We start from the raw sequence: 15,301 nt of genomic DNA on the forward strand, positions 1-15,301 counted from the left end.
ACAGTATATCACGAAAGTGAATACACCCCTCACAGTTTTGCAGATTTTTGAGTATATCTTTTCATAGGAAAGCATTACAGAAATGTAACTTTGACACAATGATTAGTGACTTTTTAACAACATATTTAACCGCTTAAATTTCTTGTTCACTCAGAAAAAAACTAAATACAGCCATTAATGTTTGAACATGTTCTCACAAAAGTGAGTACACCCCAGATTAAAATCCGTAGAGAAGGGGCTATGTTGGCTCGAATCATCTCGAAATGAAACGAAATGAAAAGGGATGACAAGGGAGGTCATCAGTGTGCGTTTCAACCTTTCTTTGCATTGAACTTTTACATTTTGAGTCTGCATCTGGCTTAAATAGATTGGTGTGAGATTTGAATGCAATCCTATGGAGAATATCATGATCTGCTTCAGTAGTCACAGTGCATGTTAACATATATGTTTCTTTTAGGTGTATTTCAGATTGCCAATGTTGACAGCATTCATGCATCCCCAAACCATGTCAGTCCCACTACCATGCTTGGCTTATGAGAGGATACACCTTTTTTGTACAACTCACTTGTTTACCACCACACATGCTTGACACAATCTAAAGCAAATTTGTTTATCTTGGCCTCAAGAGAGATGAACAGACCAAGGATATGGATCACTGGAACCATGTTGTGTGATCTGAAGAGACCAAGATAAACAAATTTGCTTTAGATGGTGTCAAGCATGTGTGGTGGTAAACAAGTGAGTTTTACAAAAAAGGTGTATCCTCTCATAAGCCAAGCATGGTAGTGGGACTGACATGGTTTGGGGATGCATGAATGCTGTCAACATTGGCAATCTGAAATACACCTAAAAGAAACATGCATGTCAAAATGCACTGTGACTACTGAAGCAGATCATGATATTCTCCATAGGATTGCATTCAAATCTCACACCAATCTATTTAAGCCAGATGCAGACTCAGAATTTAAAAGTTCAATGCAAAGAAAGGTTGAAACGCACACTGATGACCTCCCTTGTCATCCCTTTTCATTTCGTTTCATTTCGAGACGATTCGAGCCAACATAGCCCCTTCTCTACCGGATTTTAATCTGGGGTGTACTCACTTTTGTGAGTACATGTTCAAACATTAATGGCTGTATTTTGTTTTTTTCTGAGTGAACAAGAAATTTAAGCGGTTAAATATGTTGTTAAAAGGTCACTAATCATTGTGTCAAAGTTACATTTCTGTAATGCTTTCCTATGAAAAGATATACTCAAAAATCTGCAAAACTGTGAGGGGTGTATTCACTTTCGTGATATACTGTATTAGCTTCTCTACATCATTTTTTGACATAAGGCCCCTAAATTAAGAGACATTTTATGTGATAAAATGCAGACTTAGTAATGGCTTTCATGTGACTGTTAAAGTTTAGGTCGCTGTCAATAAGGACCCCCAGATTTTTAACTGTATCACTTGTTTTCAGTCCCTTCGTTTCAAGAATAGTAGCAATCTGTTGTCTCTCCTCTCTTTTCCCAAATATGATTACTTCAGTATTATCTGTGTTCAGCTGGAGGGAATTGTGAGACATCCATTTGTTAATTTGGTCAGTGCATTGATAGAGTGATTCAAGGGTGGTGTAGTCATTGGGGGTCATAGATAAGTAGAGTTGGGTATCATCCGCATAGCTATGGTAATTTATGGAATTATTCTTGATCATGTGTCCCAGTGGCAGCATATACAGATTGAACAATAATGGTCCCAAAATGGAACCCTGGGGGACCCCACAGTTCAGAGACATTGGTGATGAAGTATGTCTTTCAATGGCGACAAAAAAGCTTCTTTGTTTTTACCAGTTGACCACTATGCCTGTAAACCCAACCCAGTGTTCCAATCTATGTAGTAGTATGGCATGATCAACTGTATCAAACGCAGCACTTAAGTCTAATAACACCAAGACAAATGTTTTGCCAGCATCAGAATTCAATCGTATGTCATTCATAGCTTTAATAAGAGCTGTTTCAGTGCTGTGGCAGGCACGGAAACCTGATTGAAACTTATCAAGGTAGGTATTAGTTAATTGGTTAAAAACAAATTTCTCAATTATTTTACCCATGAATGGTAGATTGGATATGGGCCTATAGTTGTTTAGTACTAGTGCATCCAGGTTGTTCTTTTTTAGTAAGGGTTTCACAACTGCTTCTTTCAGACAGCCTGGGAATATGCCGGTTTGTAGTGAGGTGTTGATGATCTGAAGTACATCAGGTGCTATCAGGTGTAAGATGGATTTGAAGAAAGCTGTTGGTAGAATGTTTAAGTCGGAAGTAGAGGAGCTAAGACTTTGTACCATTCTGTTAAGAATGTCCACATCAACTAAATTAAAAGTTCTCATGAGGTTAAGATTCAACTTCACCGTAGCAAATTGGTCCAAATCATGGGCCGGTTGCACCTGTGTGAGTATATTTGTACATATTTTTTTCAATTTTTCTTTGAAAAAGGACGCAAACTCATTGCATTTGCTGACTGAGAGGAACTTCGAGGGCATTTGATTTGGAGGCTTTGCTAGGTTTTCCACAGTTCCAAACAGAATGCGTGCATTACTAATATTTCTGTTAATTATATCAGAGAAAAACGATTGTCTAGCTTTAGAAATTTCCTGGTTGTAACTTGAGAGTGTTTGTTTATGAATTTGGTAGTTTGGATTTACGCCACTGTCTTTCAGCCCTCCTACATTCTTGCTTTAGTAATTTTACTGTGGGATTCATTTTCCAAGGTGCTTTTTGATGTCCCACTGTTTTGATTTTTACAGGGACAATAACATCCATGATATGGGTCATCCTTGAATTAAAATTAACCATGAGATCATCTGCACTCTCTGATGTTTCACTTTGGATCTCTGAGAGTGCTTGCTGAAAGAGTGAGGCTGTCTCACAGTTGATTATATGTTTTTTAGAAACATGAGAAAAAAATGCAATAATGGTCAGAGAACCCATAATCTGTGACACTAGCACAATCATTAAGACCCTTTGTTAGGATTAAGTCTAAAGTGTGACCTTGTTTGTGTGTTGGTCCTGTTACATGCTGTGTAAGGCTAAACATATCAATAAGACTTAAAAATTCCTTAGCACATAGGCATTATCTAAGCGGTCTAAATAAAAATATGGAAATTGAAATCGCCACAAATAAACAAGCTTTCATAATCAACACAAACATTTGACAACAGCTCACCAAACACCTCTAAGAAGAGTAGTGCAGAAAGTTTTGGAGGTCTGTAAATAGTCAACAGTAATATGTCGGGAGAAGATTTTATAACTGAGCTTAGATATCCAAAGGATGGAAGGTCACCAAGCGCTGTCTTACCAGTGTGTTTGCTATAGTTGTAAAATAAAACTTTAAACTATGGCAACCAGTGATTTGTCAGAAACAACAGTGCCTCCGATTTCCAAGTTCAAATTGTTTGATTTTGTCTTGCCTTTATCACTGTATCCCACAAGCTTCAAAGTCTTCCATAGTTTTCTTGGATTATTTCTATTTTCCGAAATTTTGAAATTCAGTGAAAAATCCTGTCTTTGCTTTCCTGATCATTTGGTTTACCTCATTCCTTTGATGTTTATACTGATTAAACAATTGGTTTCTTAGCTGTATGGCTTTTTAAATTGTGTCATTCATCCAGGGCTTGGTTTTTGCTTAAATTCTGATGTTTTTCTCTGGGGCCACAGTATCAATGACCTTAACAAGCATAGATTTAAAATGAGACCAGGCATTATTTACATTTTTACTATTAAGAACAGGACACCAGTCTATATCTCTTAACAGACTGCAAAAGGCCTCACTGCTGTAATTTTTTAGGGATCTAATTTTGATTGTATTGTGACAATGAGCCTTGGGTTTTTGGATTTTACGTGTACAGTAGATCATTGAATGATCACTAAGGTCATAGTCTATCACTCCACTTATTGAGATTTTTGTCTGATACAATAATTAAATCTATTATGGTTTGAGTGTTTGCACGGTCCCTTGTAAACTGTGTAATAAGCTGCTGAAAATTAAACAAACTGCAGATATTCTTCAGAGCTTTACATAAAGATGTGTCAGGTTTTGACACATTGGTATTAAAATCCCCAAGTATTATCACCACTGACTTAACAAAATCCACATACTTAACACAAGAGTCTTCCAAAAGTTCATAAAAAATATTTTGATCAGGTGGTCTATAGCAAGTTCCTATCAAAATGGGCTTTTGACTAAAGCTGGGCTTACACTGTGCGACTTTTCCCCCGATTTTGCCCCGATTTGGCACTCGCACGACTTTTTGAGAGTCGGGCCGATTTCTTGCTCAATCGCAGGTCAATAGTGAGTCTTGCATCGTGCAGTGTACATGGGGTAACGACAAGCAATTTCGCCTCACGATCGTGCAATCGCAGGGTCGCAAGAAAATCAAAACGGTTTGAAATTCTGGTCGTGGCTCATGCGTAAATCGCACAGTTAAAGCAATGCTACGACCCGATTTGACACTTCACATGCACAAATTAATAGGGCCGTGCGATTCGTTGTTGAGCGTGACCTCATCTCCACCTCAGGTGCGCATGTTCCCTCCTCTGCAGACCGGGGAAACATGCCTGTCGCGTCGTACAGTGGAAGCATTTCGCTCGCATCCGACTGTCGGCTTGTGTAGTGTGAGGACGTGAGTCGTGAGTTGTGAACTTTTAAACAGTGAAAATCCATCGTGCAGTGTGAGCAGAAGTTAAAGACCCACGAGTGAAAATATCGCACAGTGTATGCCCGGCTTTAGGCAATAAAATGTCAAGCCACACATTCTCTAGGTCCCTATGGTCCAAGTCGGGTCTAACATTAAAACCAATATCTGCACGTACATATACACACACGCCCCTCCCTTCCGGTTACGGAATATGTTGTATGTTGATTATAGATGAAATCACATTATTTACACATTTTTATGTTGTTCTAGGAGTACTGTAGTAGTTAGCAATGTTGTCAACATGCACAAGTGTAATATCTATATTTTTTTCATAATTTTGCTGTGTCCCCTGAGTTCATGTCAGTCCTGTTACGGAGATAAAGAAACCCTTGTAAAACAATGGTTAATTCCCCAAATTACACAATTTCCAGGAGGTTGCATCACTCACTGGAAAAGGATTTTCACCACATACAAAGAAGTAATATACAGTCTTATTTAGCATGGAATTTTGTTATTTTGTTGGACTTTTAGAGGTGGTGACTTTTACAGTGTCCTTCCTGTTACCACTTTTTAACCCATTATTTAAAAAGATATGGTTTCTATATTGATAGTCACCAAATTCATGATGTCTGCTCTAGTGGCCTTGAACATTAGCTAGCTAGGACCAAATAAGCCTGAAATTGTCCTTCCTGTTACTGCCATATAGTTTCAAAGAATATTTTGCTCCGTCATATGGTTTGAAAGAATATTACTTGCGAATAATGTGTGTGAATAATAGGAATAATGAATAATTATGTGAACATAATGTGATTTCATCTATAATTAACATATAAAAGACACCTTGAAAGATAACTTTTTACTGTGAGGGACAGGGAATATGTACCGATTCGGCGGAATCATCCGAATAACTGAAGAAGCCAAAAATAAACAAAAAAATAAGCTTAACAATCCTAGAGGAATCTTTTTCTTCTTTACAATGTTTATACATATATGCTTTCTGTACTTGAATGGTTAAGCTAAGTACTAACTTCATTGAGCTGTGAAACTGGGTGCACAGAAAAAATAGTGTTGCACGGCTCCTGTAAGGGGGGGGGAGGCTTGGCTGGAATGTACTGGTATATGGGGGGCCTTGCCATGGTAAAGTTCGGGAACCCCTGCCCTAGAAGACCGGGAGGATCAAAAACAGGACCGAACATAAAAGCCTAACGGGACCAGATAGAGCAGTCGGTTCTTTTTGTAATACACTCACTATATGACCTGAGAACTGAATCATTTTGCTGTTGGTTCACTTTTTGGTCCACTTAAAGATGACTGAGTTTGGTTCACTAAAAGTGGACCAGGTGTGAAAATACAGTAAGCCATGGAGAAAAGTATTACAATTGAATGGAGATCTATTAAATCAACATTATTGTGTACATGACAGCTTTATCTCTTTCTTCCTCCTTGCCCAGATGATTGACTTGGGACTGCTGCTTCATCCCGGCGCCTATTTCCGTGACCTGTGGAACATTCTAGACTTCATCGTCGTCAGTGGTGCACTGGTGGCCTTTGCCTGCTCGTACGTCAGTTGTTTCTTCAGTACAATTGATCACATCTTTATTTATATTTATTTATATTTTATTTTAGTTATACATAAGTTGTTTTGGGTAGGGTGTGCCCATCCAAAAACACTTTTTGCAGGTGCTAGACAAAAGTGTCAGACAGTTGAATGAGGTAGGTCTGCACACTGCCAAATACGGCCAAATATATTGTTAGAAAGCAATGTTTCGATCACCCTAGTTCTTCATCAGGCATACAGATCCTGGCCATATAATTAGAATATCATGAAAAAGTTGATTTAGTTCCATAATTCCATCAATAATGTTTAACTTTTCATTTTAATTTAATTTTTAATTGTATAGATGCGTTGTCCACATTTTTTAACTATTCCAATCATTGGGTGGGCAGTCATGGGTAAGCGGTTAAGGCGTCAGACTTGTAGCCCAAAGGTTGCCGGTATGACTCCTGACCCGCAAGGTTGGTGGGGGGAGTAATCAACCAGTGCTGTCCCCCATCCTCCTCCATGACTGAGGTACCTTGAGCGTGGTACCGTCCCGCCACACTGCTCCCTAGGGGCGCCACTGAGGGCTGCCCCCTTGCACAGGTGAGGCATAAATGCAATTTCGTTGTGTGCAGTGTTCACTTGTGTGAGTGCTGTGTCACAATAACAATGGGAGTTGGAATTTCCCAATGGGCTTTCACTTTCACGTACATTCATTTGTTTATTTTTTACATATTTTGGCCTTCCAGCTCCAAAAACACATGAATTGAGGAATGTAGATTATTAGAATATTGCAATTTAATCAAAATTTTCCTCAGAAAAAAAGAAAGAAATTTGAGTCACATCAAATCAGTTGAAATTTGGAACTTTCTACATAACATGTCAAAGTTCAATACTTAGTTAGGATTGTCTTTGTCTTAATCACTGCCATGATGCGTTTAACATTGAAGTCAATGGCAGAGGCATTGCATAGGAGTGAAAGTGAAAGCCCATTGGGAAACTCCAACTCCCATTGTCATTGTGACACAGCACTCCACAGCACACAAGTGAACACTGCACACTGCACACAATGAAATTGCATTTATGCCTCACCCGTGCAAGGGGGCAGCACTCAGTGGCGCCCCATGGGGAGCAGTGTGGTGGGACGGTACCATCAAAGAGGGTGGAGTAATAAAGAGGTTTCTAAACCCGCCCACTCAATGCAAAAGTGTATGCTCAAGTTGGGTCTCCAAAGGGGGCGTTGTCCCCTCCTTCTTCTTCTATTTTTGAGGTGTTTGCATGAGAAGTGCGCTACCGCCATCTACAGTGCTAAGGGGACTCCATTTATTCTCAACCTGAGGACTCCGAAGGTCTCCTAAAGGGGCGTTCACCCGACAGAAAGTGGATACCAGAAATGAACTAGAATGACTTATCTCTGTCTAGAGTATCTCTGGTACCATGCTCAGGGTACAGTCATGGAGGAGGATGGGGGAGACAACTGGTTGATTACTCCCCCCACCAACCTGGCGGGTCGGGAGTCGAACCGGCAACCTCTGGGATGCAAGTCTGTCACCCTAACCGCTCACCCATGACTGCCCTAGGAGTTATGGAAGACCAGATATTCATGATGCTTCGCTGTCAGCTGTTTTTGTTTGTGTGATGAAATCCAAAGCACTCTTCATCTTCATTAAAAAGCTTTTAATTAAATATAGCTAGTTCATATTTGAACATTAAAATTTGCCACATTTTTAAAGAACCCCCTATCTTTTCTTTCAAAAGAGCGCCGACCATAGGCGATAAGGTGGTACGGAGTCACCTATCCCCCAGGGACCATACAGAGACGTGGATTCCCCGAAAGCCCAAAGGCACTTTCAAATGCGGGCAGTGCAAAACATGCAACATTGTGGTGGAATGTAGTTTCAGTTTTACACACCCAATCACACATCGGGATTTTACAATAAGACATTTTACAAACTGCCAAACCAACCATGTTGTTTACCTGTTGAGATGCATGCTTTGCGAGGCTTTTCATGTCGGGCGCACCAAAAGACGCCTTAAAGACCATTTGGCTGAACATAAATATGCAGGAAAAAGTGGAAATTATGATTATGCCATGGTTAAACACTTCACTGATGCACATGCCAAGGCCCCTGTTACATTCACTGCTATTGGCATTGATCATATCCCCTTAAGCACAAGAAGAGGAGATAGACTACTCAACCAGAAGGAAAGCAGGTGGATTCACATCTAAATGCCATGCCGTAGCCTGGTTTAAATGGCTGTATTGATATGGTGGCATTTCTTTGATCTGTATATTTAATGTTAATAGTGAATTCTCTTGAAATATAATTATGTTGCAATTGATCTCTGTAATACTGCTGTAAGGGCAGAAAGACATCCACCATGTTTGTTTTGGGTACATGCACAAGCACGCTTTGGAGCTACCGGCGCGCATGGACTGGAGACGCGCACCCAAGCATGACGCAAACAGCATAAAGGGAAGTGGGGGGAAGTTTGAACTCTTTTAAAGCCCTGATGAAGGCCAACGTTTGGCCGAAACATGTTGGCAAATTTTTATGTTCAAATATGAACTAGCTACATTTAACTAAAAACTTTTTAATGAAGATGAAGAGTGCCTTGGATTTCATCATACATCTCTAAGTTACGTCTAACCAAAGAGCAGCTTCACACTACAAAACAGCAGAAGCCCTTTGACGCAGAAGCCCTTTGACCTATGCCTTTGTTTAAAGCTGTTTTTGTTTGTTTGATCTGGTGAACCACACTTCACTCTTCAATATATCCCGTAGATTTTCAGTCAGCTAATTGTTCCGTAATGTATAGAAAATAGGGTCTGAAATATTGAAAGCCATTAATGTCATCATAAAATCGCTGTGTAAGAAAACAAAGAACAAAGAAAACATCTGCAAACAGTTTAGATTAGGGCTTTTCAAGAATATAATTCTGTGAAGTGTGTTACATATTACATTTCTTACTGTGTAATGTTCTGATTCTCTTTTCCTACTTTTATTGTAGTTTTCTGTACATTTACTTGTTTCTCTGTCTATGCCCTCTCTCTCCACCCTTTCTCGCCATTCCTCTCTTTTCCATTTCTTTGTTCTGTTGGCTTGGATGGTTTCAGAAGCATCATGGGGTAATTCATGCTTTTGGTGATTGTTTCTGTCTGTCTGCCACTGTGTGTTGGTTGCCGTCCATCTGTCGACAGTACCTCTGATTTAAAGATTTTTCTGTGAGCCTGTCTGTCTCTTCCTGTAATGATATTTCAGACATTTCAGTTCAGTGTCTCTACATCTCTCTCTCTCTCTCTCTCTCTCTCTCTCTCTCTCTCTCTCTCTCTCTCTCTCTCTCTCTGTCTCTCTACAGCTATAATTGTGACGTGCATACTGTATATGTACTGTGAAGCTCTAATTCACTCTTCACCTTTCTTTTTTCATTCTCATAATTAATGTACATTTGGCTTGTTTTCTACACCAACCAATCAGAATGCTTAATGCATACACTATACTGTATTTCCAAAAATATTCGCTCACCCATCTACATGATCAGAATCAGGTGTCCTAATCACTTGGCCAGGCCAAATGTGTATAACATAAATCACCTACGCATGCACTGATTTTGAAAACATTTGTGAAAGAATGGCCCACTCTCAGGAGCTCAGTAAACAGCCATAGGATTTCACATGTAAAACAAATGCAGTAATGAAATTTCCTTGCTTCCTTGATAGTATTCTACATTCAACTGTAAGTTTTATTATACGACTAGAAGCACTTAGAAAGTGCAAACCTCTGCCAAGGCCATTGAGTCACTGATACCCTAACATCTACGCTGTGGAATCCTATGCCTATAATATAATAAAAAAAATCCCGGATTACCACCAAAATGTAATCACTTGTTCCTTTTGTCATTTCCAACAACTCCTCAAATCTGTTCATAACTTTTTTAGTTATCCTGCTGACAGACAAAGGACCAATGCTACCTAAAACATAACCTTGGCGGAGGTAGAAAATGGGTTTGGGAACAACAGCAACTGAGCCACGAATTGGTAGTCCACATAAACTGACAGAGAGGGGTCATCGGATGCTGAGGCACATAGTGCAAACTTCATGTGACCTTCAGACTAGGCCAAGTACAATACACAGAGAATTTCATGGAATGGGTTTCCATGGCTGAGCACCTGCATCCAAGCTATACATCACCAAGTGCAATGCAAAACGTTGGATGCAGTGCAAGGCACCTGCAAAAAGGGTGCTGAATGCCTGAGCCCTTTTTAAGAAAAGCTGCCCTCAGCCTTTAAATGCTTAAATATCTAAACTTCTAAGCTCATACAGCATATGCACAAAGTTGCATTTAAACTCTAAGACCCTCATCTTTCATTAGAATGGGTTCATTCATCTCAAACAAACAGAGATTTTTAATAAAGTTGTCTCAAATCTCATGAGCCTGAATGTTGCGTAATGCAGCTCCAGGCGGCAGGGCCTATGTTGCGCAGCGCAACAGCAGGCATCAATGGGTTAAAGCATTCCACCACTGCACTCTTTGGACTGATGAATTATGCCTTTCCATTTGGAAATCTGATGATTCTGGGTTTGGAGGTTGCCAGGAGAGTGGTACATTCTAGAGTGGGAAATTTGGTGGATGATAAATTATGGTTTGGGGTTGTTTTTTAGGAGTTGGGCTTGGCCCCTTAATTGAAATGCTTGAAAAGGAACTTGAAATGCTTCAGGATACCAACATATTATAGGCAATTCATGGTGGGAACAGTTTGGAGACGGCCCCTTCCTCTTCCACCATGACTGTGCACCAGTGCACAAAGCAAGGTCCATTAAGACTTGGATGACAGAGTCTAATAAGAGAAGATAAGAAAAGATAAACTTTATTGTCTGTTTGCTCTGAAATCTGTCTTGCATGACACTTCTCCATAATCTACATGAAATGCACATTAAAGACACACAAAACACAATATGGCCTATAGAGTCTAGTCATCTAGGTCCATAAGCTGTTAGGGTAGCACAGTCCAATAATATTAAAAAGTCACTAATTAAGTTACTAAAAATAAGTTACTGAAAGTCACTAAAAAAGTGAATTAGTTACTAATTAAGTTACTAAAATTAATATATTAAAAATTGTCTACTGTTCTTCCCTTTTGTGAAGCAATGCTGTAGAATCTGGGAGAAAAGAGTGTTCATATTGATTTTTTCGACAACAAGGCATTCTGAAACGTCTTCCAGACAGGAGGAGCTCATATTCCTGGTGTAACACCTGCAAAGGGTCCAGAACAATCTTGTCCGCTTTTCCGACGCCTAGTCCCCACACAGCAAACTGCCAGGCGTTTTTTTTGCCGAGCGGAATACTCATGAACGGCGTGACGTTTTCCATGTGCGTTACGCCCATTTGTGGGGGAGAACAACCCATGCAAGTCAATTGGTGATGTTGTGGTTTAATAAACGAAAGATACGGACCTGTAGACTAGCGTTGTTCAGGTGCAACATGCCAAAAACGTGTTGTGTTACCGGCTGATCAAATAATAGAGCCAAACAGCCGTGTCTGAAGCATGGACTGTGTTCATTTAGACAGGCCGATGAAGCATGTAAGTTGATGAGACATTCGGTTTGTTTTCACCCATAAAGGGGCGTAACGCACATTTACGAGCAAAGTATGTGGATGGCCGTTCATGCCTATGTCGCGCTGGTGGCGTGGTCATGAATACTTCCATCAGATTCTCCCCGGGGCTAGCGACGCTTCCTACCCACCTTTCAAACCTCGTGGCCCAGTCAGCCTCTCGCGGCAGACAGCAGGCTGACATAGCGAGATGGCAAACGGCGAACGATCGTTTGCACACATTACTCACCCAATATCACAATACAGTGTCTACATGGCTTAATTGTGATTGTGTTTTGGTTCGAGATAACATTTAAGCCCCGTTATATCATTATAGAAGTACAAGAAGTAGTCTAATAGAAGCTTGTAACTGCCTGGTTCTGGTAAAATGTTAACATTAGCGGTGCGTGTACCATTCGTTCTTTTGTTTTTCGATTCAGAACCAAATAAAAAAAATAAATAAAAAAAAACGGCTGGTTATTTCATTATTTCGTTTTAGTGACAAACGAAAAAACAAGTTTTGATCTGTATTTCCAAATTTTATTTTCTACTTCATTTCAAAATAACGGCAATGAAAAAAAGCTTGACGTGCTATTTTTAATTTTTGATATTTTCATCTCTCGGCCGTAGCCTATGTGCCCTGGAAGTTAAAGCTGACCTCGATTAAATAGGTTAAAATCATAACTAAATCCATACTGGATGTTGTCAGAAGAGGTGTTTTGAAGCATATATGTGAAATTCACAGTCTATAACAAATCCAAACTGCAATATTTTTATGAAAATGTAGGCTATCAGTTGAAAGCTTTCATGTCCGTCTACCTGGCCTGTATGCGCCAGTTCTGTCCGCCGCCTGGTGCTGAAATCGCGGCACCAAAGATTCTTTTCATTCTAACGTCTCTGGCGACACTACTCTTATGTGTGAAGCATGTTACAGTTTCATGAGGGGAGACGTAGGCCCTACAGGCTACAACAGACCAAACAATACAAGCAAACAATACTGTTGTACCCTTCGCCGACATAAGGCTCCCACATGCACGTCATAAAACAATAATCCACGCGGCGGGACATTTTTGATTATATTCCTTCCAAAAAATGTCAAAATTACACAAAAATCAGTAATGTGCATTGTCCTTAATTATACCAAACTAAAAAAAGTATACACGTAGAAGCTAATCCACGTTACAGAACAAATGGCCATCCAAAATGCTGGTTTATAGTAAAATAAATTGAGGCAATTAGGCTACCACAAAAACAATAGCATCAGTTTTACACTGGAAAATGAAATATGGGCTAAAACCTCACCCCCTATCATCAGTAGCCTACAGTAGGTTAAATTTCTGAGTAGCTCTAGGTGCGATCATTCTCTCGGGCATTTGCAGCTGGTTCAGCGGCAGCCCTTTTATTACACTGCGAGCTGTCCATGTGTGTGGTGCTAGGTGAAATGTGCACTGGCAACACTCATCATTGAGTTTGGGAGATGCCTTTAGTGGGAGTAATTAAATGTGTAAAAACACGTTGAACACAGTGGCATTGGCCATTTTCAGTAGCCTATGCTTGGGGAAGTATAGCCTAGCCTATTTGTTAGCCTATGCGTCTTGTTTCACCGTCAGCAATCCTAAATTTCCTTCGGGATCAATAAATGTTACTCTACTCTACTCTACTCAGTACATTTGCCAAACTAACATTGATGTGGTGCTGACATTTTACTGTAGCCTAATATCTCTACAAAATCGCGAGTACATTGAATTTAATTAAAGTCTCTCAACATGGTTTGCCATTCCATGAGGGATAAGGAGAATGCAGCTCACACACGCGGTGCATTCCTTTGATAAATGCCTGCTGTGTTAAGTGCTGCGCACACGCATTGTGTAGGTTTAGACAAATTACGGTGATAAACATATCCAGGTCAAAATTACTAACAGGAAAAGAGGGACAATGACAAAGGGAATGAATTCGCCAAGAAGACAGATTTTATTTGGCAAACTAGAGACTTTCTAGGGTTCATGACAAAAGAATGCTTTAGATCTGATGGTTAGGCTACTGATGTGGGGAAAACATCCAACAACAACACAATATCAAAATGCCATGGTGGATGCGACCTGCCACCAAAAGCCAGCTCCTTTCGGTTCATAGAAAACAGATACCTTTAAAAAAAATCCATATCCCATTAGGCTGTAACTATATCTCCACATTCTTCCATAAGACAGTTTCGCTGATAAGCCTAGCTAATAGCTGTAGTACGTCCACCAGACACCAGTGTTCGGTGGTCGTTGTCTATTACAAAACTGTTAATAAAACCTGGGGTCTTCGGGTAGCCTACCCCTACGACATTTAAAACTATGTCAGTCGTGCGCGCTGTCAAATGAGAGCCACGAGAAATGCGGTGCGTCGCAATATCGCTAACGGTAGGGACAACAGCTAATCTAGTACTTCCGGGGCACATACGGCCAAGAGATGAAAATATCAAAAAATAAAAATGGGACGTCAACCTTTTTTTCATTGCCGTTATTTTGAAATGAAGTAGAAAATAAAATTTGGAAATACAGATCAAAATTTGTTTTTTCGTTTAACACTAAAACAAAATAATGAAATAACCAGCTGTTTTTTTGTTTTTTGTTATTTGGTTCTGAATCTAAAAACAAAAGAACGAATGGTACACGGACCGTTAGCTTACGCGGTTAGCTGAAAACATTAAGTCATTCAAATATTAAAACATTGTCATTAAAAAATGACAATGTGGGGTAACCTTTTTGTGTCAAATAAGTTTGTGGTGCATTTTTACATCAATAATTTTACATCAACATTTATAAGCATTTGGGGTCTTAAAAATTAAGCAAAAACTTGATGTTGGAAATCACAGAAATCGCGGCCATGTTTTTCTAAAAATGTTGTAACTCCCGCCCTTGCTACCCATATGCCCATCTGATTGGTTATTGGACCATCTAATTTGCATGATATAGAGAACTCGCTTATATCAAATCGCGTCCCGTGGCTTGATCGCTTCGCCTCCACGCCGTCAAGCGCGATATAGCCCCCATTCAAAGTCAATGAAAGCGGAGCGGAATTTAGCTGTGTGGGACGGGCCGTGAGTGTGTGTTCCATGCAACTTTCCAAGAAATGTCCCTCCAGGGTGTGGACTACCAGTTTGGAGCAAATGTTCAGCAGAAATGTTCTGGTATGGATGAACTTGACCGGCCTGCACAGAGTCATGACCTGAACTAAAAATTCATATAAACTCCTTAACTTTGTGGCCTTCCCTTACGAAAATGGACCATGGTTCATTATGGTATTACTATGATTATCATGGTTCTACCATGGTATTTCATGTTTACTCTAAGTACTCTGTACCTACCATAATTGTACTATGGCTTACTATGGTATTACTGTGATTTTTATGTAGTAACATGGTTCTACCATGGTATGTCATGATTACTCTACCCTTACGAAAATCGACCATGGTTGTAATGCAGTAACCATGGTTTTTAAGGGT

At 39.8% G+C, this 15,301-nt stretch overlaps 1 protein-coding gene across 2 annotated transcripts in view; it reads left to right on the plus strand.

Moving 5' to 3' along the window:
• Window positions 1–15,301, plus strand: part of cacna1bb (calcium channel, voltage-dependent, N type, alpha 1B subunit, b) — a 400,044-nt gene that overhangs the window by 166,059 nt on the left and 218,684 nt on the right. For both annotated transcript variants that reach the window (XM_063211051.1, XM_063211050.1), the window contains exon 28: window positions 6,128–6,234. In XM_063211051.1, coding sequence (XP_063067121.1) covers window positions 6,128–6,234 — 107 coding nt within the window. The remainder of the gene's footprint in view (window positions 1–6,127; window positions 6,235–15,301) is intronic.

The sequence above is a fragment of the Engraulis encrasicolus genome, chromosome 11 (genome assembly GCF_034702125.1).
Source record: "Engraulis encrasicolus isolate BLACKSEA-1 chromosome 11, IST_EnEncr_1.0, whole genome shotgun sequence".
Taxonomy (NCBI): domain Eukaryota; kingdom Metazoa; phylum Chordata; class Actinopteri; order Clupeiformes; family Engraulidae; genus Engraulis; species Engraulis encrasicolus.